This window comes from Moschus berezovskii, chromosome 17 (assembly GCF_049115385.1).
Source record: "Moschus berezovskii isolate FMDL1 chromosome 17, NW_MosBer_1.0, whole genome shotgun sequence".
NCBI lineage: Eukaryota > Metazoa > Chordata > Mammalia > Artiodactyla > Moschidae > Moschus > Moschus berezovskii.
Genome location: NC_142476.1, coordinates 28,415,188 through 28,441,419, shown reverse-complemented (window position 1 = coordinate 28,441,419; position 26,232 = coordinate 28,415,188). Strand labels below are relative to the sequence as shown.

The following is a 26,232-nucleotide window of genomic DNA, read 5'->3' as shown; positions in this document are numbered from 1 at the left end:
GAACTCCCTCCCCCACCACTGCATCTGCTCAATTCCCCACCCCCAGGCCCCCCATCCCCACGTTCACCTCTGGTCCATTAGCATAGCAGGGGTTCTGGATTTATAGGGTTCTAAATCCCCATTCTGCCATCTGCAAGTTGTGTGACTTTGGATGTGTGGCTTAAACTCTATTTCCTTATCTGCAAATGAGGATAATAACAGAATACACTATCTATCTGTATGGGATGAATTATACTACCCCCCGCCCCAACCAAAATTCACATGTGACTACATTTTGAGACAGGTAGTTAGAGGAGTGCGTAAGTTCAAATCAGGCTGTTAGGGAGGCCTTCATCCAATCTGATTGTGTCCTTATAAGAAGACAGGACACCAAGGGCACAGACACAGAGGAATGGCCAGGTGAGGACACAGCACAAAGGTGCCACCTGCAAGCCAAGAAGAGGCCTTGGAAGATGTTAACCATGACTGCACCTTGATCCTGGACTTCCAGACTCCAGGACCATGAGAAAATTGATTTCTGTTGTTTAGAGATTCCCCAGCCTATAGTATTTTGTTATTGCAACCCTAGTAAACCAAACACTACCCCATAGAATTATTGTGGTGATTCAACTAGATGAAGCAACTAAATTGCTCTTCAAAGTTGTTGGCTCCTGCTGCTGCTGCTGCTGCTGCTGCTAAGTCGCTTTAGTCATGTCCGACTCTGTGCGACCCCATAGACGGAAGCCCACCAGACTCCCCCGTCCCTGGGATTCTCCAGGCAAGAACACTGGAGTGGGTTGCCATTTCCTTCTCCAATGCGTGAAAGTGAAAAGTGAAAGTGAGGTCGCTCAGTCGTGTCCGACTGAGTGACCCCATGGACTGCAGCCTACCAGGCCTCTCCATCCATGGGATTTTCTAGGCAAGGGTACTGGAGTGGCTTGCCATTGCCTTCTCCGTGTTGGCTCCTAGGTGTTTTCTATTAGTACTGTCACAGTGACTGTGCAGCCACTTACTTCCTTTACTATCCATTTGTTAAGTCCTTTGGTATCTACGATCTATCTTCTAGGCCTTGGGAAGGGTTAAGTTCCTATAAGAGTTAAATCAGCTCTTCGAGGGCCCAAGTTGTGGGTGTCTTGCCTCCATCTCCAAACAGTCTGGGTGCCTAACCTGTAAGCGCCCAACTTAAAGGAAATCAACCCTGATTGTTCACTGGAAGAATTGATGCTGAAGTTGAAGCTCTAATACTTTGGCCATCTGATGTGAAGAACTGACTCATTGGAAAAGACCCTGATGCAGGGAAAGATTGAGTGCAGGAGGAGAAGGGGATGACAGAGAATGAGATGGATAGATAGCATCACTGACTCAGTGAACAGGAGCCTGAGCACACTCTGGAAGATCGGGAAGGACAGGGAGGCCTGGTGTGCTGCAGTCCATGGGGTCACAAAGTACTGGGCTCGACTTAGAGACTGCACAGCAACAACAACCAGTAAAAGGTGCTCAGAAAACACTTACAGGTACAATATTCTTTCAATAAATATTTAAGGACTAGAGCAGGGGACAAGGCTGTATAGTCTCTACCCTCAGGGAGTTTATGGTTTAGCAGGGAGGGAAGAGACATTGACAGCTTCCCAGGTGGCGCAGTGGTAAAGAATCCACCTGTCAATGCAGGAGACACAAGAGACCCGGGTTTGGTCCCTGGGTTGGGAAGACCCCCAGGAGTAGGAAATGTCAACCCACTCCAGTATTTCACCTGGGAAATCCCATGGACAGAGGAGTCAGTGGGCTATAGTTCATGGAGTTGCAAAGAGTCGGACACTACTGAGCAACTGAACGCACTCACAAGAGCCACTGGATTTGTGTCATCGGGTTTGAATGGCTTCATTTTTCAATCAAGTAGCGGGTGCTGGCTAGAGCCTTGGTGATGCCAGTGTGAGAGAAGATGACAGCACATACTGTGTGCCTGCTATGTGCTGGGCATCATAATAAACACTCTTCTGTGTTAACTTACATGATGTTCACAGCAGCCCCAAGTAGTCGGCTCTGTTATGTACATTTTACAGATGCGAAAACAGAGCCGTAACTTTCCTAGGCTCACACAACTTCTAAGCATTAAAGCTGGGATTCAAACTCAGAATCTGCATCAGGGCCCCAAATATGAGAAAGAGTGTATGATGACACCCTGATCAAAGAAAGCTCTCCCGGGCTTGTGACCTCGTTTCACCCCCTGCAGCCGCGGGGTCCTGGGGGTCCCCATGACTCAGCCCCTCTGTTGTAGAATGAGTCATAGGTGGGGAGGCAGCACCCGTGATGGATCTCCACCCTTCCCCGCCAGCTTTCGGCGGGGGGGCTTTGTCCCACAGCTTCTGGGCAGGGCACCAGGACAGACCCCAACCAAGAAATGTACCTGTGGGAGGCCGTTATCTCAAGGACCTCTGCTCTGTCTCCCTCTGACTGTGGCTCTCACCTTGTTGATGTAGACAATTGGGCCAGAAGGGCTTTGTGTTTTTCCCCCTACATTTACTGTGTGTTAATCAGATGCCCAGCATAGAGTTAAGTGTTTCCCATCTGTAAGAGACTTCTTTCAAGGCCTAGGAGATAGATCTGAGATCCAAAGGGTTGCAGACCAAGCAAACACTGCAGGGAGGGAATGGCGAACCAGTGCAGGCACTCAAAACCTGTCTCCAAGGGAAAACGGTCAGGGCTAGAGAGAATCTGTGAAGGTTTTTTGGAGAGAGCTGTGGGTGTACTCTAAGTCCTACCCCACGCACATGGGGCTGAATGCCCGTCTCTCTCGCTTTGCCCCCAAGAACGGTGGTTCCCTTGGAGGGCCTGATACGTGACTCCTGATGTTTGGGGACCTGACTTCCGCCTGGAAAATAGAAAACATGAGCAGGGGGCTGGCCGGAGGCTTCGGCTGCAGAGCACAGGCAGAGCAACTGCTGCCTTGTAATTCTCAGGCCACATAAGGGCCCAGTGCTTTCAATGGGCCAGCTGTGGGTCTCTGAGAGAAAGAGACTGCCATGGGGTCATCCTAGGGGCTGCCCAAGAGGATGTCCTGGAGGGACAAACGGACTGCAGCAGAGAGACGCCGGGGTACCTCCCAGGAAGGAGCAAGGCACTACCCAGGGGAGGAAGCATTTACCATAGCTTGGAGAGCTGGAGGGGAGAGGAATCCCGCAGAGACAAGGTCCCCATGAGCCTAGGAAGGACCCACCCGAGTCTTCTAGGTTCCAAGAGACAGGGGCCTGTCCCAGGAGGCATGTGCACCAGGAATGAGCCCCCTGCTCCTTCACCTTGCCTCCTACCCTGCTCTTCTCCCACCTGGGGGTAGGAGGGTCAGAAAACCCAGCTGGCAACTAGGGTAGGAAAGCTGGCAAGGCAAGAGGAGGAAAGCTGCCAGCAGGGCAAAGCTGGCAAGAGAGGAGTCAATCTCACCCCCTCCCAAGGGGCAACGTTCCCATCTACAGCAGCTGGGCTGTCAGCTCTTGTGGCCAGTCCACAAAGTTAGGATGGGGGTTAGGGGTGGATCGTTCCAGGCAGAAGGCTGCTTCATTTAACCCAAAGCAATCACCTGTGAAGAAACATCAGCGTTCCTTTAGAGACAGACCATCTCTGGTGCGTTTTAATTATTTTGGACAATTAACATTTCGTGTATCTCTGTCTCATCACCGCCCCTGAAAAATGAGCTTTTGCGAGCAGGTTCTCCAGCTCATTCTCCTGCGGGTCCCCTCCATGGGACCCATCACCAGACACTCTGGAAGATTTGATGACTCACCCGGGCCTTTCAGGGGCACAGCGATTGTATAAAGTGAGGTACAGGCATAAGCAAAATCAACCCACTCCATTCTCAGATGCTCCAGCTGAACAAATATACAAGCCATGCCTCAGTCTTTTCTCTCCCTGCGTTCTCAAGCAGTAGGTGGCACTAATAAAAATACCACCTCGTGTTTGCACAGCTCTTTACAGTTTCAAAGCCACTCTTGCAGCCCGAAGTCACTCTCCACCCATCCCCACTCATCCCAAGCCCTTCCCATCCCATTTTCACCCACACCACTGCTTTTCCTCATGGCTGGCCCTGTGCCAGCCTCTGCCAGGGAGAGGCCACCTGCCCCCTCCCAGGGCGTCCATGTGTTACGGGAAGCGTTTCCTCACAAAAGAGTCAGCCGGCCAGAAACGCGGGCAGAGAGCGAAGGGCAGCGTGTTCAGGTTCGGTTTATTATGTTCTCACAGCCTTGTTTATAGTAGAGGTGAATGACATTATTCCACTTTGCACGGTAATGAAACACTTCAATGAGGATGAGCTGCTACAGATGCGCTTGCGCCCCGTGACTCGGCAGCTAACGCTGCCTCGCCTGGAGGGCACACAAGCCCAGCCACCGTTTCTGTCCTTGGAAGAGGGGAGGGAGCCGAGGGCAGAAGGGAGGAAGTAGCAGGAAGGGGACCAGTGTATCGACAGGACCCAGCCCCCACAGCTGGGATGGCCAGCGGCCCCATCCTGCCGACTTGGACCACGGCATCGCATGATTCGGCGAGGTCGCAGGGACAGGAAGACATCTCTGCGCTTGGCTTCTTCCTTCACAGTCTCATGCCAAGTGGCACAGGCTCCCTGTGCCGGAGGGTGACTTCGCCACCTCTTTTGCTTTCAAAACGGAGAATGAAGATTTAAAGAGGGCTGATGCTTGGCAGATTGCAGGAGAGCCTCAGATGGAAAATCGCGTTAATTCTCTGCCTGGCTGGGAAGTGGGCACAGACAGGGCTCAGGAGAGGTCTGGGTGCTCTCGATGATGGGAGACATCCTGCCTCTGAACTCACCACTCACCACCTCTCCTTTCCAGTTTATGGAAAAGCAGATGCCACTGGAGCGGCTTGTCTTCATCCCACCCACAGCCTTCCTCTTCGGTCTTCCCCGGCTCTCAACCACGGTGAGTTCACACCTTGCCCTCACACCTGGACACCCGGCCATGCCGGGGACAAGCACCCAGGGCCTGTACCCAGCAGCTGGGCCTGCAGGCTGGGCAGAGAGCCATTCACAGCTTTGGTTAATCCAGAGCAGCAAGTTCTGCAGAGAGCACCAGAGGGTAAAATCAACTAGGAACTTCCCAGCTGCCCACCCGGCTTGAGACCAACAAGGGAATGGTGAGGGCACAGACCAACAACCCAAACCCCACGGTGGCCTTGGCAGAAAGCCTCAAAGAGCTTGCAGTTCTGAGGGTATGACACCCTCCACTGAGAAATCTGAAATTGTCTTGCTACCGCTATATTACTGCTATGCACTCCTCATCCGCTACCTAAGACCAGCTCCCATGTTTCACAGCCTTGGGTACAGAGGCACAGCCTAACATGAAATGAGCAAGCACATGAGTGCACGAACACAAACAAAAACCAGACAAGCAGTCCATGAGGCAAGCTTGGAGGAAGCCCTGTGAACAAGAGCCGGGAGCCATAGAAAACCCCAAGGACCCCTCCAGCCCCCACCATTGGCATACCCCATGCATGCACCTGGGACAGAAATATTTTTATCTCAAAAGAGCAAGTCAGAGAGGGCACAGAGACAGTCACCCTAAGAGTCAGATTCAGGGCTGGCAGGTTCCAGGTTATTGTGCTTGTTTGTGGCTGGGTGTGCTCTAGCCCTCTGGACCAGCTGGAGACCACCACCCCTCCCTCCCCATTCCTGAGGTCCAGCTTCCCAACCTCATCTGCACATTGGATTCACCTGTGGAGCTTTAAAAACTACTGATGCTTGAGTTCCGACCCCAAGCTGTTCTGGGGTGGGATCTGGACATTTGGGTTTTTTCAACTCCCCGGGTGGATCCACTGAACAGCCAAGGGGGAGAGCTTCTGTCTTCGAGCACTGTCTTAGACCATCTTTTTTCCAAGTATGGTTCACAGGCCATTACATACCTGGGAACTTATTAAAAATGCAGATTTTTGAGTCCCACCCCAGATCTATCAGATCAGCATCTCTGGGTGTGGAAGCTGGGAATTAGCAATTGTAACAGGCTTTCTGGGTAACCCCTGCGCATCCTCAGGTTTCATAATAGATGCTGCTCAGGGATCCTTCCTCACCCCAGAGGTGCCCAGAGCTCTGAAGGGTTGTCATTGATGATGTTCTATTTGGTTTAGCGAGGGCGACAGGAAATCTCATACCAGCCCCCAAATCAGTTACTACTTACGTGGGGCTGAAAGGCCACTCAGGAACGAGAGCAGCCCTAAATGTCACAGCTCTGCCCGGCCCACTGCACGGCTTGCACCTGGAAGGCAGTCCACAGCACAAGCCCGGCACGAGGCGCCAAGGAAGACGGCAAATGGGAGAAGCGGCCCCTGGGGGTGCCCCCCTAACGAAGCAGAGGAGGGCTTGTGAAGAGGCAGGGGAGCGGGTGGGACAGGGCGATGGGGAAGGTCAGGGATGAGGTATGCTCGGATATTGCTCTAGATGTTGTAAACATTTGTTTCGTCACAGACCAGAATCTGGGTTGGCATGACCAAAGTGCCTGAAAGTAGCATCAGAGCAGAGAGCTCTGTGCTTCTTGTGGGAAGCAGAACACAACGGGTGTGAGGAAAGCTCCACCCATGGGAAGACCATCTCTGTGGTGTACTAGTCTAGCGCTGTTAATTGTCTCTCTCTCTCTCACACACACACACACACACTCTCTCCATGGGAGTACCATTAACATAGCAACCACGATCCTCTACACACAAACACAAACCCACCCACCCTCACTTAGTGGCAAGTTTCAGGATACCCAAGCTGGGTCCTTCACACCTCCCCATCGTGGGAGGAAGTCACCGGGCTCCATGACACCACCATCTGCTGCCTTCCTTCCACCAATAGTTTGGCAAGAATCCTAGGCTCCCCCGCACAACACTCTTGTTCAGACTTTTCTCCTGGGGACAGTGGAAGTGGTGAAAAGGCCCCTCTTAGAATGTTTCACGTTTCCATAACTCTGTGTTGTTCCCATTTACATGCCCTTCGTGTTCGACGGTAGAGTTGGCAGCAGATGCACGTTTTGTATGTAAACAACGTTGGAAATACCCTGTTCGAGAATTTGATCATTAAATTAATTCTGGCAGCGTAAGCTAAGACGGTTTTTCACCAGTGGGGATGGCGGAATACTACCCGATCTGACTAGAAACACCCACAGGAGGCTGCAGAGTTCTTGAACATGGAATTCCACAGGTCTCTTCAGGAGTCCTGTGCTCTCTCTCTCCTTGACGGTTTATGCAGACACATCAACTCTCATTCACCAGCTCACAGATACACAGCAGGGCAGCGGACCCTAAAAGCCAGTGGGACTCAAGAGCCTTCTTGGCCTGTTGTAGCCGTAGCCGAGGAAGGAAGAGATTCATGAAGCTGCTGGACGAGACGCAACCGTGGAACACCCTCACATTTAAAGAGGTCCATCCTTCCCCCAGGAGGAGACAGCTTCCACCAATCCGCTGTCACCTGCGCTGCAGAACCCACACCTGAGTAGCTTCATTTAGTCCTGCTGAAAGCTTTGAAACTCTGCAGTGAATCCAAATCTGCCGGCTGTCAATCACCCCGATCGACCGCCAGCCTGTTCTCTCTGATTCAGTCTACTGGGAGACCAGCATCTCCCAGGCTCCTCTTCCACTTTCTGGTCTCTCTGCTGAGGCTTCATCTCCCTGGCACCACAGTCTTGGGCCAAAGTCAGCTTCTTCCTGGGCAGCTGGAAAAAGGTTTCCTGCATCTCAGTCACCATCCAAGGAAGAGTTTCCTGATGTACTTCCAAGAGCAGCGCTGGGGTACCATGAAGTCATCTTGAAGGAAGGTTCTCCATAAACCAGATGTTCACAGTGATCTTCTCAGCCTCACTTTTGCTTCCATGTTCAATCCCAAAACATCAAGAAAGAAGCTGCTGATCAGCCAAGATGGCCCTCATGAGAGGGACCTTTCTAAGAAAGCATGCTCCCAGGAAGCAAGCTGGAAAGCGAGTGACAGCCTAAGTTCCCATTCTCCCCCATCAGAATTACATGACCTGCATGGAGTGGGGAAGAGGGAGAGACAGGGAAAGTATTAGGCACATGAGAGCTGTCCATGCTAGGGGAATTCACCTCCCTTTACCAAGCCGTCCATCATTCTATGCGGTCAGTGATGTGTGATGCCACAGGGAGGCGAGGGCAGAGCGTACATTAAGCGACAGAGAGGTTATGTGGCGCCCCGCTGCCCAAAAGTCTACTGGTGCTACCTTCCCTGCTCATTCAACTTCTGGAAAACTTCTTGGTAGATCTGAGGAAGACTTGCAAGCTGTCTCTCAATAGCAGCTCGACATCAGAAGTGGTGAAGGACGCCTCCCAAGATCCTTCATGGATTTGCAAGTGTATCGGAGTCTTGTGAATTTCCTAGGGTGAGATGGGCAGTGACCGCGGCCTTTCATTCTGGTCCTATGGAAATGGGAGAAATAGCCAACTTCATGGCGTTTGTCCCTTTCCTCAGAGGCCACCTGTCAGTGATGGTGCTGAAAACCCCAGATACCACTGAGCTCTCAGCACCCAGGACTGGCCATTACATCACGACAGCAAATCACAAATGTGATCCAGAGTCTTCTAGCCCTTCCTCACAGGGGTCTAGGACAAGTTCAAGAGTCAGGAATCCTAAGTGAGGAGCATGTGGAAGTGGTAGACATTGCATTTGCGTTATTTACAGAGTAGCCCAGCACAGCAAATCTCCCTTCTTGGTGGAGATGACCCGAGGCCTTATGAAGGGCCAATTGCCAACCCAGAGAAGGGTGACAAGGTACTACCACTAGCCAAAACACAAACCTGGGTAAATGGGATAGGATAGAGTCCAAGCTCTGGCAGCTGGATCAGACTTTGGAATGGCCCTTCATCCGTTCCTCGCTCCTGGCCTCCCAGCCTAATCGTCACTGCTTTTGAACACCTATGACGCTTCACATTAGAATATGGTCTTGGCAGCAAGGGGAGGGGGAAGCCGGTGATCTCCACGAGTCCCCATCTGAGTTCTAACTGAGCCGCCTCTGGCTTTGGGACAGCAAATCTAAGTACATTTTGGACCTCAGGAACCGGGGGTAAGAGTCTTTCTCCATGAGACTGTGTACTTTGCCCTGGGCTTGGTCAAAACAAGTCAGGGATGGCTCTTGCATGTTCTTCCTCGTGGCTTCTCGGGTCTGGAAGTCTATGTTTACCTGGAGACACAAGCAGAGAACATCATCACAGGCCCTCAAGGGCCAAGGCACCTGGCAGCTGGTCCTACTTAATAATTATTCATGACAGCATCTTAAATACATTAAGGTTATTCACGCTTTTCAAACTGCTTTCATGAAAGTCATCCCTTTTGATCCCAGGAAGAGTCCTGTAAGGTCTGAAGACCAGATATTCTTCATCCCAATTTATAAAGATACTGAAGAAATGAGATATCAAAAAGCTGGTCTATGGAGTAGGATATGGCAGCCCACTCCAGTATTCTTGCCTGGAAAATTCCATTCCCAGAGGAGCCTGGCAGTCCATGGGGTCACAAAGAGTCAGACACAACTAAGCACTCCCCTTTCCCACTCACCTCCTCACCTCCCAACTTTGATTCCCTGTTGCTATTAAAATTTAGTGTGTAATCTTAAAAAAAGAAAAAAAGCTGGTCTAATGTACTATGGAAAGTTAGTAACAGTCAAGGTAAAAAACCCAAATTACTCAACCCTCAATCCAGAGGTCTTCCCAATGTCAGGCCAAGAGTTAAACCAGAGACTAGCATTAATGTGGGTTCCCTAAAGTAAACTTGCCCTTTTGTCTTTTCTCAGCTACTAAGGAAACAAAGGCCCTGGGGAGAAAGACTATGTTAAGAATGTACATCTCTCATCCAACCAACATTTATAAGAAGCCTGCTGTATTCTGGCCATTGGTCAAAGACCTCCTGAGTCCCAAGTCAAAGCATAATTGAAGAGTTCTACATACATAATTCATAAACATCTAAATTCATAAACAGCAAATATTTTTCTTCTATAAAACCCTCCCAGGCAAAACCCTGTTTTATAACTCAGAATAGCAGTACATAGAAATTCATATTACCATTATAAGTAATTATAAATGAAATACCATTAAATAATATAAGTGACTGTAATCACTCATTAATAAGCAATGGCAAATATTGGCTAGGTGTTTGACCCCTAATACTCATAGTAGTCTTGAAAGGGAGGTGATATTATACCCTTTAACACTGGGGAAAATGTGATTCAGAGAAACACGGTAAGTTGACCAAGATCACACAGCAAGCAAGTGGTGGAGCTAACGTTGCAACAAGATTCCAAAGTACATGCTCATTCCATCAAGCCGTGCTGCCTTCCTCTAGGAAAACTAACACAGATTTATTGGCATCTATCTTGCAGAATCCCTATAGAAACACAGTTCCTGCTGGCACTTATTTAACTGACAGACAGCTAAAATACTCCTAATAGAGCTCCTTTTTATAGAATCCCTGGGCTCTGCACCTTAAAAGTGATCCCTTTTTTCATCAAGAGCCATCAGAGCAGTGAGATTCAGTTCAGAAGAAAGTCCCCGTCAAACCTGGCTCAAACCCCTTCAAAGAGAGAGGGCTATGGATGGAAGTCTGACAAGACCCCACCGCCAACACACCTCCCGCGGAGCCTGCACATCCACAAACTCCTCAAAGATTCTATGGGCCTTGGAGACCAGTTTGGCGGTTGACCTGGTCTTCTTGAACTCCTCACAGGCCAACCAGAACTCCAGGTTCTCTTCACTGAACTCCGTCTTCAGGAAAGCACGGAAGGCAGCCACTCCATCTGTGGATATGGAGGGGTGTGGAAAGGAAGAGAAATAGGGAGAGGCTTAAGTTCAAAAACTGTAGAAGAAAGAAAGAAAGGTGGTCAGAATGCAAGAGTGGCCCTAATTAGGCCACTGTCCAGCCCCCACTGAGCCTCCTCCACATCTTCTTGAGGATTCTCCTCTCTTAAACACACAGGTGCCCTCAGAGGTGAGCCGTGCTCCTCGTTAGAGAATCACAGGGATGTTCTGGAGAAATGATTAGGATGCCGCAGGGATAATGACTCTGGGAAGGCCTGGTCACTTCTAATCAGCCCTCCGTGGTCACTGCCTGTCCCCTAACGCAGAGTTGGCTGTCCCCTGGGGTCTACTGGTGAGCTGGTGTTTCTAATGAGGCCAAAGTAATATATGGAATTCGTTCTTGCCCAATCCAACCTGAAAAAAACAATATCACAAGACAAATTGGGTGGGTCGGGGTGTGTGAATGCCTCAGGGCAAATCCTTTACTAACATCAGAAAAATGTCTGAAAGTAAACACCCCACTGCCATGAAGTCAGTAAAACCATCCTATTATATGGAAGGGGCTCTCAGCCTCTTTTTAAAAACTTTTGAGGTCCCATATTTTAATGATCGATTCCATGGATCCTTTATTTTAAAAGAGCTTGCCTATCAAATGTTTTAATTAAGATCAATTATAATTTTTCTATGAAATGATTTAATGATTAACATATCCTTTCATTTTTCTTAATTAATGTCATACATATTGCCAAATGGGGCTTCTGATAAGAATAAGATGAGCAGGGTTATCACACAGATTGGGAAAAAGAAACAACATTCACTGATAGCCTATGCATTCGGGGGATGTTTTCATCTTAGAAGAGTTTTTATAAAGTATCCTAACCCTTAACGCACACTCCTTAAGTCAAATAAGATCTATCACTTTCTACCAACCGTCCCCAGAGAAAGGGCAGATACAACCAAAAATAAAGGAGTGACTGCATTTGGTAAAAAATGACTCTGGCTATAATGTTTCATTTGTTTTCTAAAATTTACTAGAAGGACAATATGTTAATAGGTTTTTATTCACTCTTTGTTTTAGTTTTTAGATTTTTTTTGTTTGTTTTTTATTGGAATATAGTTGCTTTACAATGCTGTGGTAGTTTCTGCTGGACAGCAAAATGAATCAGCCGCACATATACGTATATGTATTGGATTTTCTTCCCATTTAGGTCACCACAGAGCATTGAGTAGAAGTTTCAGTGCTATACAATCTGTTCTCATTAGTTATCTATTTTATACATGTTGTTGTTTAGTCACTAAATTGTGTCAAGCTCTATGACCTCACAGCCTGCAGCCACTAGGATCCCCTGTCCATGTGATTTCCCAGATTCAAGAATACTGGAACGGGTTGCCACTGCCTTCTCCAGGAGATCTTTCCAACTCAGAGATCTAACCCACATCTCCTACTCTCCTGCACTGGCAGGCAGATTCTTTATCCCTGAGCCACCAGAGAAGTCCAATTTTATACATAGTAGTACATATATATACCACTTGAAATCTCCCAGTTCATTTCACATCCGCTTCCCCCACTGGTAACCATGGACTCCCCTGAGCAGCCTAGGTCCATGCATATGTACCAGGATTGGGCACTGTCCAGCTTCATTCCATGGACCAGTGGCACCAGCCACATGGGTGACATATTTAAATGTTTGTTTTACTTTCCTGAAACATTTTTATTAAATGTTTTTACATTAAAATATAATGTAATTAAATTACATTAAATTAAAACGTCTATTTCAAAATAGACATCTTATTGCCCACATTAGAACCATAGTTATAAAAACCAAGACTTTTAATTTTAAGAGCCAGGAACTTGGGAGAGAAAAGGGTTTCAATGAAACTCCCAAACCTAAACCTTAAATCACAAAGAAATCTAAGTTTTGGGGGCCTGAGCTTATAAAGTGTTTAACAGAGGTAGGGTTGGCCATGACATTTATCACCCTAGCCAGGACATTTCTGAGAGTGAAGGGGACCACTTCTGTTAATTACACAGGAAGAATGGGCATAAACATGACCACCTTAGGCAAAAACGAGGACACACGGTCACCTTAACAGTAAGACAAGGAGACTGGAGAAAGCAGAATATGATATAAGGTTGTTTTGCATCAGGCAGGATGGAAATAAAACAGTTGCTGTGCCAGGCAGGAGAAGAGTAACACACAGTTTAGATTAAAATAAGAGGCCTGCTCAGGGCTCCACTCACCCTTATCCCTGCCTTGGGTTCAAAACCCTGAGAGGAGGGAATACAAATGCAAGATAAACCGAGGATCAAAGTGCGCGTGAAACAGTGGCCTGGCAATGATTAGGCAGAGGGAGAGAGTCTAAAAATCATTCATGCGACTCAACAACTTTCTTAAAAACCTACTTATGTACAAAGTACTATTCAAAGTCTTGGGCTACGTTAGAGAACAAATCGTAAAATTCCTGCCCATAATATCGCTTGTGGGTGCTCTCTTTGCCACATTTTATCTCTTCTAAGTTCTCAAAGGGGCGTTCAAGAGGTTTCCACACCCACCTGCTGCCGTGGGAGCCTCTGAGGGGACTCAGTGCCTGTGAGAGGCGAGGGGTGGGCGGGGGGGGTCTGCTCCAGCAACGTGACCTCAGAGCAGAGATCAGTCCACACGTGACCAGAGCCAGGGACGCTATCCATGGCGTGGGGAGGATGCAGGCCAGAGGCCCTGCCCTTGTGTCTTCCCACTGTGGCCAGGGTATGGAAGGAAACAGTTGGGGGGACCCTAAAACACTGCATTGATCTAAAGGAGCAAATGTGAAGAGACTCAGAAGAGTGACTAGGAAGGGCCTGGGTTGTTTTCTTTTCTTTTTAATTGGAGTCTAATTGTTTTGCAATGTTGTGTTAGTGGCTACTGTGCCCTGAAGTGAATCAGCTACGTGTATACATAAGTCCCCTCCCTCCTGAGCCTGCTTCCCATCCCACTCCCATCCCGCCCCTCCAGGTCATCACAGAGCACCAGGTGCCCTGTGCTCTACAGCCCAGTCCTTCTAGCTATTTTCCATATGGCAGCATATATACGTCAATGCTACTCTCTCAAGAGCCTGTTGTTTTTAAACCAGAAGAGGCCACATTCTTCAAATTGAAAAGTTTGTGGCCTGTGTTAGATTTTGTTTTTCTCTTCATCAAGCAAGAACAGGTGCTTGTGAGCAAGCAGAGATAAAGAAAATTACCTCTCCGCCTTCCTCAATGGTATCAGTGAGACGAGCCCTCCCAAGGAAACTGTCTGGCCTCACACTACCCAAGGTACAGACCTTATCTCCTTGCATCAGAGCTCAGCTTTGCTGGGTCTTTGTGTGGATTAAAGGAGATAACGCTGGCAAAGTATTCTCAGGAACATTGCTTTACTTCTCCCCACTTTATCGATGAGGAAATGGATGCTTAGAGAAGTGGCTAGACTGAGTTCATACAAGTAATAACACGCAGCGTGAAAAACTGTAAGACAGGTTAACTTCCAACCTACTGCAGCAGTAACGCCATCCCTACATTCATTGATTCTTCTGCCCATCATGCTACCCAGGCATTCTGCTAGGAGCCTGGGCAGAAAACATAAGCACAGTTATGTGCTCACAGAACTTGCAGTAAAAGAACAATTTGAGCCAAGATAACATAATTATGGTAATTATGGTATAGATGATAAGTGATATGATAGGGAAAGCGTAGGTTGCTGGGAAAGTACCCAGGAAAGGCGCCTGTGCCAGAGCTCAGGGGAAGAGGGAAGTCTTGCAGGAGGAAGAAGCTTCCAGGCTGAGATGTGAAGCTGAGAAGGAAGTTAAATGAAAGCAGGAGGGAGAGAGGGAGAAGAGACTGGCAGGAAAGGCAAATCACACAAGCAGGCCTACAGTTAAGAAACATTCAGTTCAGTTCAGTTGCTCAGTCGTGTCCGACTCTTTGCGACCCCATGAATCGCAGCACACCAGGCCTCCCTGTCCATCATCCAGCCATCTCATTCTCTGTCGTCCCCTTCTCCTCCCGCCCCCAATCATTCCCAGCATCTGAGTCTTTTCCAGTGAAGTCAACTCATTGCATGAGGTGGCCAAAGTATTGGAGTTTCAGCTTTAGCATCAATCCTTCCAATGAACACCCAGGATTGATCTCCTTTAGAATGGACTGGTTGGATCTCCTTGCAGTCCAAGGGACACTCAAGAGTCTTTTCCAGCACCACAGTTCAAAAGCATCAATTCTTCGGTGCTCAGCTTTCTTCACAGTCCAACTCTCACAACCATACATGACCACTGGAAAAACCATAGCCTTGACTAGACGGACCTTTGTTGGCAAAGTAATGTTAGAGTAACCAGAAATAGTTAGGGCTAATGTTTACTACTAATAATAATGCTAAAATTATTGAGCCTACTTAGAAGATACACATACACCAAGAGGCCTGTGAAAGAGCCAGAGAGAGAAGTGCTGCAGAGGAGAAGCCAGTTCTGACTCCACATTGGAACCGTTTCTTTGACTTGCTTTTTGTTGCTTTTATTATTATAACCATACAGAATGGTCTGCCTCGGAGAATCCTGCCCTTCTGTCTGACTGTTTAAACTAAAGTGCCTTTGTTCAGCACCGTGTCCACCTGTGGATGGCAGGAAGGAAGAAATTAACACATCCCCTGCCTGAGGCTTGCATTTCTGGGAGATGTTTGCAAGATTAATGGACTTTTTGCTTTGCTTCCTCACCTCCCCCATCTCTGATCTATAAAAGAGCCTGGCTTCCAGACCAGCACCACCCCCCAGTAAGATGGTCATTTTGAGGTGCTAGACTGCCATCTTCTCTGTCAGCCAGCTCCCCAAGTCTCTTTCTTGCCCTCAACCCCTGTCTCTCAGGTTCATTGGCCTGTCATGTGATGTGCAGAGCAAACTTGCACTTGGTAACAGAAGGATGACACAGCCCTCCAAAAGACCTGGGGAGTCAACATTTCAGGGGGAAGATAGCCACCATATCCAGTGCTACCCAGAGATCAAGCTAGATACGGATACGATCTGAGAAGCAGTGGTTGTCAGACTCAGCAGCAAGATTCAGCAACCATTGGCAGGAACGGTGACAGTGGTGTGATGAGAGCCGTAGTCATATTGTAGTTAAGTACAGGGGTGAGTGAGAGGGGAGGAAGTTGAAAAAATGAATTTAGATACCTCTTCCAGCAAAGGGAATAGAGAGATCAGAGACCTTAGCTGGAGAGAAACAGGAAGTCAGGAAACAGCTCTGGGGTGTGTGTGTGTCTGTTGGGGTTTCTGTAAGATAGCCTTGGTGGTGGTTTAGTCGCTAGGTCAAGTTTGACTCTTGAGACCCCCATGGATTGTAGCCCTCCAGGCTCTTCTGTCCATGGGATTTCCCAGGCAAGAATACTGGAGTGGGTTGCCATTTCCTTCTCCAAGATAGCCTTGGGTATGATTAAATATTGATCTGGCCAGAAAATACTTGTTGAGCAGAAGGAATTGAAGCTAACGAAAAGAAAGAGCTTAATTGAGGGGACTTCCCTGGTGGCCCAGTGTTTAAGAATTTATCTTCCAGTGCAGGAGACATGGGTTCGATCCCTGGTCAGGGAACTAAGATTCCACATGTCGCAACTAAGGAGACGCCCGCATACCGCAATGAAGATCCCATGTGCTGCAACTAAGATCTGACGCAATCTAAATAAATAATTTTTTTTAAAGAAAGTGTTTAATTGACAAAATGTAGTCTCCAGGAAGGCAGGAGAAAGGCCAGAGAACAATGTCATGATAGAAGGAAGAAAAGCTGTGTGTGGATGCAGGGAAGTCTGTAGTTTGGGCGCAGGATACAGAAGCTATCTGATGTTAGCTGGAAAAGTGCTACGAACTGGATATGTTTCTTACCGATTTGTCTAGGATCTGCGGCGAAGAGTTTTATGTATTTACTCCACACCATGCTTTGGGCTCGAGATTTCACACACAGCAGCTCAGTGTACTTTCACAGCAGTGCTGACCCATAGATAGCACAAATGACCCACTCTCAATTTTCCACATTAAAACGCACGGAAGTCAGATAAACTTCCCAGTCACACAGTTGGTAAGAACAGCCAAGTTTCCCTACCGTCCATATGGCTCCAAAGCAGGATCTTTCCAGATGTGTTTGCAGGCAGAAGGAAAAGAAGAGCAAGGGAAGAGAACGATTAAAGGGGAAAAGTATAGTATCTGGTAAAGGCAAATTCTAGAGAAGGAGAAGGATCAAGGAGAAGGATCAAGATGAAGTAGAAGAACTTGACTTCCTAAGAGTCAAAAGTAGAGAAAGAGGGGCAGGGGTCGAAGGAGATGAACAGTTCAGGGAGGGACATATTTGAGATGCATCAGTTTGAACAGCCTTGATATTCTTCTTAATTTGGGGTGAAAGCCCTGTAGGTGGTCTGCCTCCACACACTAGATTTTGGAGATATGGTAGAATCAAATCAGATAAAGTCACAACCTCACAGAACTCCAAGTTAGTCTTAGTGTAACAGACACTAAGCAATCATTTAAAATGATTAATTGAGGGCCTTCCCTGGTTGGTCCAGTGGTTGAAAGTCCACCTGCCAATGCAGGGAACACGAGTTCGATCCCTGGTCCTGGAAAATTCCACATGCTTTGGAGCAACTAAGCCGATGTGCTGCAACCACTGAGGCCCGCACTCCAGAGGCCAAGTTCTCCAACAAGAAACGGCACTGCAATGAGAAGCCAGGGCACTGCAATGAAGAGTCCCCCGTGCTCAGAGCAGCAAAGACCAGGGTAGCCAAAAATAAATAAGTAAATAAATAACAAAATAATCAATTGAATAATTACAAGTGCAGTATGTGCTGAAGTGGGAATGCTGATGAGAGTAGAAAGAGTTTAGAACAGCTACTTTGGAGAAAAAGAGTAGGAATCTGGTAGGAAATAGGCAAACCACTGTGAAGACATAGATCTCAGTTCCTGGAGAAGGTTATGATGCACCAGGAAAGGAGTAAGACCTTTTAGTTTGGGGATGTGCCCATCATTCAAGGACAGGAGCATCAACTCCAGGCTGCAACCTGGAGAGCAGAAAGGAACCAGCAGTTGGGACACTTAAAAAGGAAGAGGCTAAGCAGAAGGTTAGAAAGAAAAAAAACTTTTTTGAAGTTAGAGGAGGTATTTTTTACATAACCCCTCAGTTCAGTTCAGTTCAGTCGCTCCACCGTGTCCAACTCTTTGCGACCCTGTGGACTGCAGCACGCCAGGCATTCCTGTCATCACCAACTCCCGAAGTTGACCGAAACTCATGTCCATTGAGTCAGTGATGCCATCCAACCATCTCATCCTCTGTCGTCCCCTTCTCCTCCTGCCCTCAATATTTCCCAGCATCAAGGACTTTTCCAATGAGTCAGTTCTTCGCATCAGGTGGCCAAAGTATTAGAGTTTCAGCTTCAGCATCAGTCCTTCCAATGAATATTCAGGACTGATCTCCTTTAGGGTGGACTGTTTAGATCTCCTTGCAGTCCAAGGGATTCTCAAGAGTCTTCTCCAGCATTACAGTTCAAAAGCATCAATTCTTCAGTGCTCAGCCTTCTTTATAGTACAACTCTCACATCTATACATGATTACTGGAAAAACCATAGCTTTGACTAGACGGATCTTTGTTGGCAAAGTAATGTCTCTGCTTTTTAATATGCTGTCTAGGTTGGTCATAGCTTTTTTTCCAAGGAGCAAGCATCTTTTAATTTCATGGCTGCAGTGATTTTGGAGCCCCCCAAAATAAAGTCTGTCACTGTTTCCACTGTTTCCCCTCTATTTGCCATCAAGTGATGGGACCAGATGCCATGATCTGAATTTTTCTGAATGATCATGATTTTATTTTTTTTTATGATTTTCTGAATGTTGAGTTTTAAGCCAACTTTTTCACTCTCCTCTTTCACTTTCATCAAGAGGCTCTTTAGTTCTTCTTCGCTTTCTGCCATAAGGGTGGTGTCATCTGCATATCTGAGGTTATTGATATTTCTCCCAGCAATCTTGATTCCAGCTTGTGCTTCATCCAGCCCAGCATTCCTCATGATGTACTCTGCATATAAGTTAAATAAGCAGGGTGACAATATACAGCCTTGACGTACTCCTTTTCCTATTTGGAACCAGTCTGTTGTTCCATGTCCAGTTCTAACTGTTGCTTCCTGACCTGCATACAGATTTCTCAAGAGGCAGGTCAGGTGGTCTGGTATTCCCATCTCTTTAAGAGTTTTCCACAGTTTGTTGTGATCCACACAGTCAAAGGCTTTGGCATAGTCAATAAAGCAGAAGTAGATGTTTTTCTGGAACTCTCTTGCTTTTTCGATGGTCCAACAGATGTTGGCAATTTGATCTCTGGTTCCTCTGCCTTTTCTAAAACCTGCTTGAACATCTGGAAGTTCACAGTTCACACACTGTTGAAGCCTGGCTTGGAGAATTCTGAGCATTACTTTGTTAGTGTGTGAGGTGAGGGCAACTGTGCCATAGTTTGAGCATTCTTTGGCATTGCCTTTCTTTGGGATTGGAATGAAAACTGACCTTTTCCAGTCCTGTGGCCACTGCTGAGTTTTCCAAATTTGCTGGCATATTGAGTGCAGCACTTTCACAGCATCATCTTTCAGGATTTGAAATAGCTCAACTGGAATTCCATCACCTCCACTAGCTTTGTTCGTAGTGATGCTTTCTAAGGCCCACTTGACCTCACATTCCATGATGTCTGGCTCTAGGTGGGTGATCACACCGTCGTGATTATCTAGGTCATGAAGATCTTTTTTGTATAGTTCTTCTGTGTTTTCTTGCCACCTCTTCTTAATACCTTCTGCTTCTGTTAGGTCCGTACCATTTCTGTCCTTTATTGAGCCCATCTTTGCATGAAATGTTCCCTTGGTATCTCTAATGTTCTTGAAGAGATCTCTAGTCTTTCCCATTCTATCGTTTTCCTCTATTTCTATGCACTGAACACTGAGGAAGGCTTTCTTATCTCTCCTTGCTATTCTTTGGAACTCTGCATTGAAATGGGTATATCTTTCATTTTCTCCTTGGCTTTTCACTTCTCTTCTTTTCACAGCTATTTGTAAGGCCTCCTCAGACAGCCATTTTGCCTTTTTGCATTTCTTTTTCCCTGCCAATTTGTATTGAGCATGCATTTTGGGCCAGACACAGCACCAAATGCTTTGTGCACCTCATGGCATTTGCTGCTCCTAGCAAATCAACAGCATAGGTCCTGAGAGTTTCTTCATTTCACATCAGAGAAAGATGAAGCTTAGAGAAGTTAAATAACTTGCTGAAGGTCGCATGGTTAGCAAGTGGCAAGGAGGCCAAACTGCAGAGCCCAGCATTCTTCTGTAGCTGGTGATCCAGTCCCCAGCTCTGCATGATGATGGTCCCAAGGGATGCCTGCCTGCGCCAGTGATGACTAGAGAGGAGAGTCACTGCAGTGCAAGTCAAGGAGGTCTGGAAAGCATGGTGGTGATGACATTTCCAGGAATGAAGACAACAGATGAGGTGGAGAGAAGATGAAAAAAGTCACCAAGGGAGGCGGAAGGGTATGAGAGATGAGAACAATGCGGAGACAGGGATGCGCTTGGGCAGGAGGATCCAATGGAGTTACAGCAGACTCCACGGGGAGGGGGATTTGGAGTAAAATGCATGGTGGGCTCATACTCGACTGTCAGGCAGCCAGGTGAATCCGCCCATCCTACCTAGGGCGGGAGCACTGCAGTCTCAGCTAGTTCGAGACACAGGCAGGCCGCTGGTAATTAGCACATTCAACCTGACCGAGCCTCGGCACCCTGGTCTGTAAGTGAGGGTGGAGGATCTGATGAACTCTCCCAGGTCGGGTCAGTGCTCCACCCTGGGCTTCCAGTGCAATCACCAGCCTGCATCACACACAGTTCTCAGTCGATGGCTTTCCATCCTCCTCCTCCTCACCACACACCGAGAACTTACCCCAGGCCAAGTTCTACAGTGTCCAGTCGAGTTATCAACTCACATAACCTCTACACCAAGCCTGTTATCAAGCCAGAGGCTCTGGGGTCAGACAGCCTGGGTTCGAATCCTGTGAGACCTTGGAAAAACACCTTAACATCTTGAAGCCCAAGTCTTCTCATCTTGGAGAGTTTAAGTGAAATGACTGGTCATTTGGCCTGTGAGGAGGGGAAGGTGGATTTACACATACATCTACATGATTTCAGAGCTCACTCTGCCTGTCATCTTCTCATGACCATTGGTGGGTCCCACGTTATCACTTCCTCCAAAGGCGGATGAACAATAACCCCAAATTGGACAGTATGATGAAAGTATGCTCCACCAGGGCAAAGGCACCATTTGGCCCACAGAGCTGGGGATTCTCCAGCAAGACAACATCTGCCACCACCTCCTCTGTATTGTCCACAGAGGCTACCAGTTACCAGCCATAACCTGGAATCAGGCTGAACTCTTTTCTTTCCCACAGCTCCAATATCCACCCTAGGTGTCCCTCCCAGGATGCAGGGGTACCTCACAGAGCAGACAGGTACACTCCCGCACGCCAGCCCCAGGACGCCATCACACCACACAGCTGAGTGACATTGTAGAGTGCATCCTTTCAGGTGACCTTGATCAAAGATGTGTTTGCCTGCATTTCAGAGGCTTCAGAGGGGAACGAAAGCAAAATATGGTACTTAAAATTACCTGGCATTCCGAGGGAAGAACTCAATGAGAGATGGGGAAGGAAGGGAGAAAGGCCTGGGAGGGTCTGGACCCAACCAGCAGCACTGTAGCAATGATGACCCGAAAAGTGTCTTTGAAAGAGGCCTGCACCCACCCTGGGGATCCCAGCCCTCCTCCTCTCCTTCCCCTCCCCTCTCAGCTCAACCTATCGCCACCCTTTTATATGCCCAGGGCCAGCTCTGAGCAAGGCAGGGAGGAGGGTCACTGTGCAAAGAGAAATTTCATCCCGCAAAAAGGACCCTGAGATGCAGGTGGAACCTTCCCACCCCCGTGACTGCAGGAGCCCCTCCCCTTCCCCGCTGTGTACAGACAGCTGGTCCCCGACCTGGCGCACCTTTCCCGGACCTAGCTAAGGGAGCTACGGGACCTCCCCTACTATTGCCGCCCACATCCTCCCAGCAAGTCTTTCGTCTGGCCCTCTCCCTGATTCCTCAGCATCTTTCCCGGCCTTTCCCCTTTCTCTTCTGTCTTCCATCCCTTTTCGATCCTCCTTCCATCTTTCCTCTTCTCTCTGCCAGGACCCTCTCCTTCCCTTCTGCTTGTCCATAAACTGCAGTTGGTTAAAATGCAAGATGCCGCTTCATCTCTGCAAGGCTCATAGCCTCCACTGGTTTCTGAGAGTGACCTGCTTTATTAGCTGTGCTTCCTCTGCCCTCTCCCCATGTACATCCCGCCCTGGCCATGTACATCCACCCCTCCTTACCCACCCCTCCCTGGGGCATCCCAGACCCAGTTCCCTCCCCAGTACCCAGAGAAAAAGAGTCCCCCTTTCACCACCCCCACAGATTCCAGGCAGCCAGAAAGAGTGACTTCTGAGTCCTGAAGCTATTCTGCCTGGGACTGTTCTGGCTCAACACACACTAGTTAACTGTGACCTTGAGCAAGATACTAGACCTCTCTGAGGCTCAGTTCTCTCCTCTGTGAAATGCAGATGCTAATAGTACCCACCCCATGAAACTGTTAATACATGTAAACAGCATGCAGAGTCTGACACCGAGACAGTGATTGCTCCATACGTGTTTGTGACCATTATTCCCATACTTTGCTGGCTTAAGGACTCATCGGACAGAACATAACATGCCTGATGTATACTCATGGCTGATTCACATTGTTGCATGGCAAAAACCAACACAACATTGCAAAGTGATTCTCCTCCAACTAAAAAAAAATGCCTAACATGGAAAAACAACCCTGGTAACTTAAAGATGATGGGTGAGAAACAGTCCAGGAAAATAAGAGAGAAACAGGAGGATCCTCCTTTTTCCTTTTTCATCTCATACTGGGTTTTCTCTGCACGACCCTATAAGAAGTCAAAGCTCTAAAGACATCAGACCTGTTTGAAATTAGTGTCTATCGAGTCGCAGGAAAGGAAAGGCTGGTGACCAGAATTCCTGGAACACGGGACAGAATTTTGACGTCCTCCTGAGCATGCACAGCATCTCCAAGAACACACCCGTGGCCGCACACGCTGCCTGCTGCCGGCACCCTCCCTCTAGTTCTTTGATGCAGGGTGCTTACATAAGAAAAGAAACTGGGTCACTATGAATGATCAGTGCAGCTGGTGCGGCGGGGAGGGGGGCTTAGGTAACAGTTCAAGGTCCAGGAATCCTGATTTAGCTGGCAGTGGGGGTGGGCTGCAGCCTAGCTCAGTCCCCAAGCTTGGAAAAATACAAGATCACAAGAATGATTTTTTTTTTTAGCTTTCTGTTTGCTAAAGTGTAGTAGTCTCAAACGCCAGAGTCCTCTTGCATCCCTGACCAACTGGAGAAAATAAGCTGGCGCATGGGCCCAAGGTCAGACAGGAGAGGAGAGGAATATACATTTATAAAATCTAGGATACATACACTAATGGCAAATCAAAACCTCTTTGATTCAGAGCCAAGCTTACTAATTTGAAATTTGTGATGAGAATAGCACCAGGATCAAAGCCTTCCTTTTATGTTATCTACAGAATGAAGGTTTTAAAGCAAATAACTTTGACTAAGAAGATTTAGGTAGGAAGATTATTTAGAGAACAAACTATTTTCAGTTCTTGACATTTATTGGCAAGCAATTAGTATGCTAATTGTACTTCAGTCTTGTGATTAACGTAATTTTCTTCAATGATCTCTACTTTGTTAGTGTATATATAGGAAGAAGATAGATTATGAAGTAGTAGGACTTATTTGCTAGAGTCATTGAGTCAGAAAGGACATGGGAGATACTATGATCCAGCCCTACACTGAACACTAGGAAATGGTGAGGCCCTGGGTTGCACAGTTTCTTATTTCCAGGATGTGGTCACTGAAGAGAAAGGTGAGCCTGGGTCTTAAAACTTCTGGTCCAGTGTTCCTTCTTATTTTGTCAAGTAACAGATAGAACATGATAGAACCTGTATCTGCAACTATAGAAAGGATTTTTTTTTTTTATTAAAGATGTTAAAAAGGAGATGTGCCCCAAATAGAGTGAAAGTTTAGCATCCACAAATAACTGTAAAGACAAGAGAAATATTGTCAAATCCCATGTACACAGTCCGCAGCTTAAAAGATTTCAAAAATTAAGTGATTGGGAATGCTTGTCTAGCTGGTTTGATATAACAATACTGCAAGGACTCTCAAAGAGGAAACATAGCATATTCACCTACTGGGCTTTTAAAAACTGCTGCTGCTGCTACTAAGTCACTTCAGTCATGTCCGACTCTGTGTGACCCCACAGACGGAAGCCCACCAGGCTCCCCCGTCCCTGAGATTCTCCAGGCAAGAACACTGGAGTGGGTTGCCATTTCATTCTCTAATGTGTGAAAGTGAAAAGTGAAAGTGAAGTCGCTCAGTCGTGTCCGACCCTTAGCGACCCCACAGGCTGCAGCCTACCAGGCTCCTCCATCCATGGGATTTTCTAGGCGACTACCTCCCGCTAAAGAAGATGTGGTACATATATACAATAAATACTACTCAGCCATAAAACAGAACAAAGTGATGCCATTCGCAGGAACATGGATAGACCGAAAGATTGTCATACTGAGTGAAGTAAGTCAAAGAGAAATCACATAATATCAATTATCTATGAAATCTTTTAAAAGGATACAAATGAAATTATTTACAAAACAAAAATAGAGTCACAGAAGTAGGAAACAAACAAATGGTTACCGGGGGTAAGGATGGGAGGGATAAATTGCAAGATTGAGATTGATAAAAGAGATGACTAATAAGGACCCACTGTGTGGCACAGGGAAATCCACTCAATACTCTGTAATAGTCTATACAGGAAAAGAATCTAAAAAAAGGATAGAATCATGCATATGTATTACTGATTCACTTTACTGTATGCCAGAAACTAACACAATATCGTAAATCAACCACACTCCAATAAAATTAAAAATAAAATCAACACTTTTGTTAATAAATGTTATTTAAATTAAAAAAAGAAAAAACTATATCTCCAGGCAGATTCTCTCACATACATTGAGAGGAAACTGGGACGCTAAGAGGAAAGGATGTTGAAACCTCATGCGGCAAGTGGAGGGAGGTATTATGAAATCTAAATAAGCCCACCGGTGATACTAACATGACCCACATCCTACCCACTGAGTTCAACCTCAAGCTGCCTATGGGATCAAGGAGCTCACACAATCTCTAGCATATAGGAGTCATAAAATGCATTTGTTCTCGGTGAATTTAATGTTGGGTTATAACAAAAATAATAATAGTTATCCTACATGGAGCCCCACTATGCACCAGTCATCATGCAGAGCATTTCACAATCACATTTAATTCTCGCCAGAACTCTACAAGGTAAGTCTAAGCATTCCCCTTTCATAGGTGAAGAAAGCGAGGTTTATAGAGGTTACACAGTTTACCAAAGGTCACAGCTGGTAAGCGACAAATGAGTGTCCAATTGCTTTCATTCAAACCTTTTCCAGTGAGCTTTTAATAGCTGCCTTATAGATTCTTGGCACTTCTTCTATAAAGGCTAAATGCACCCATACCCCTGGGTGGGTGAAAGTAAAAATTATAGCAATGTAAAGAGTGTGGCAGGCTTCCCTGGTGGCTCAGCAGTAAGGAATCCACCTGCCAACGCAGGAGACATGGGTTCGACCCCTGGGTTGGGAAGATCCCCTGAAGAAGGAAAGGGCAACTCACTCCAGTATTCTTGCCTAGGAAATCCCATATACAGAAGAGCTTGGCGGGCTACAGTCCATGGGGTCGCAAAAGAGTCGGACACAGCTTAACGGCTCAACGACAACAGAGAGGGTAGTTAGGAGGAAGAGAAGCTTCTTTTCCACCCATCTCTACTTCGAGTATCTTTCTAACCTTTACCCTCACTTCATCCAGAAAGCACACCTGTTGTATTTGTTTATTTACTGTGAATATCCTCTACCATGTCTGCTATACATGTGGACTCTGCAACACATGGATGCCTCCCTATTAAATGGATGTGCTGCCTGAGAACCTTGGAAAACTGAAGTCCAGTCTTTAGCATTTTTCTTGGAAAGCACTAACCACCTGCCCCACCAAGATGTTCCAGGTTCATAGTTTTCCCTACTTGTATTTGAGAGCAGTGTTGCTCAAGCTTCAAAGCACGTCAACATTACGGGGGGCTAGAGAAAAAATGGGCTTCCCTGGTGGCACAGTGGTAAAGAATCTGCCTGCCTGTGCAGGAGATGCAAGAGACCTGGGTTCCATCTCTGGGTCGGGAAGATCCCCTGAAGGAGGAAATGGAAACCCACTCCAGCATTCTTGCCTGGAGAATTCCACGGACAGGGGATCCTGGTGGGCTATAATCCCACCAAGTTGCAAAGAGTTGGAG

The 26,232-nt window shown here is 47.2% G+C and overlaps 1 protein-coding gene across 7 annotated transcripts in view; it reads right to left on the bottom strand.

Moving 5' to 3' along the window:
* Positions 1–4,179: 4,179 nt before the first annotated feature.
* RGS8 (regulator of G protein signaling 8) overlaps positions 4,180–26,232 on the bottom strand; it is a 34,718-nt gene continuing 12,665 nt past the window's right edge. For 6 of the 7 annotated variants that reach the window (XM_088845286.1, XM_088845289.1, XM_055418796.2 and 3 more), the window contains 2 exons: positions 10,582–10,748; positions 4,180–9,143 (listed from right to left, as the gene is read on the bottom strand). In XM_088845286.1, coding sequence (XP_088701412.1) covers positions 8,961–9,143; positions 10,582–10,748 — 350 coding nt within the window. In that variant the 3' untranslated portion in view covers positions 4,180–8,960. The remainder of the gene's footprint in view (positions 9,144–10,581; positions 10,749–26,232) is intronic. The other variant, XR_016039589.1, reaches the window with a different exon arrangement.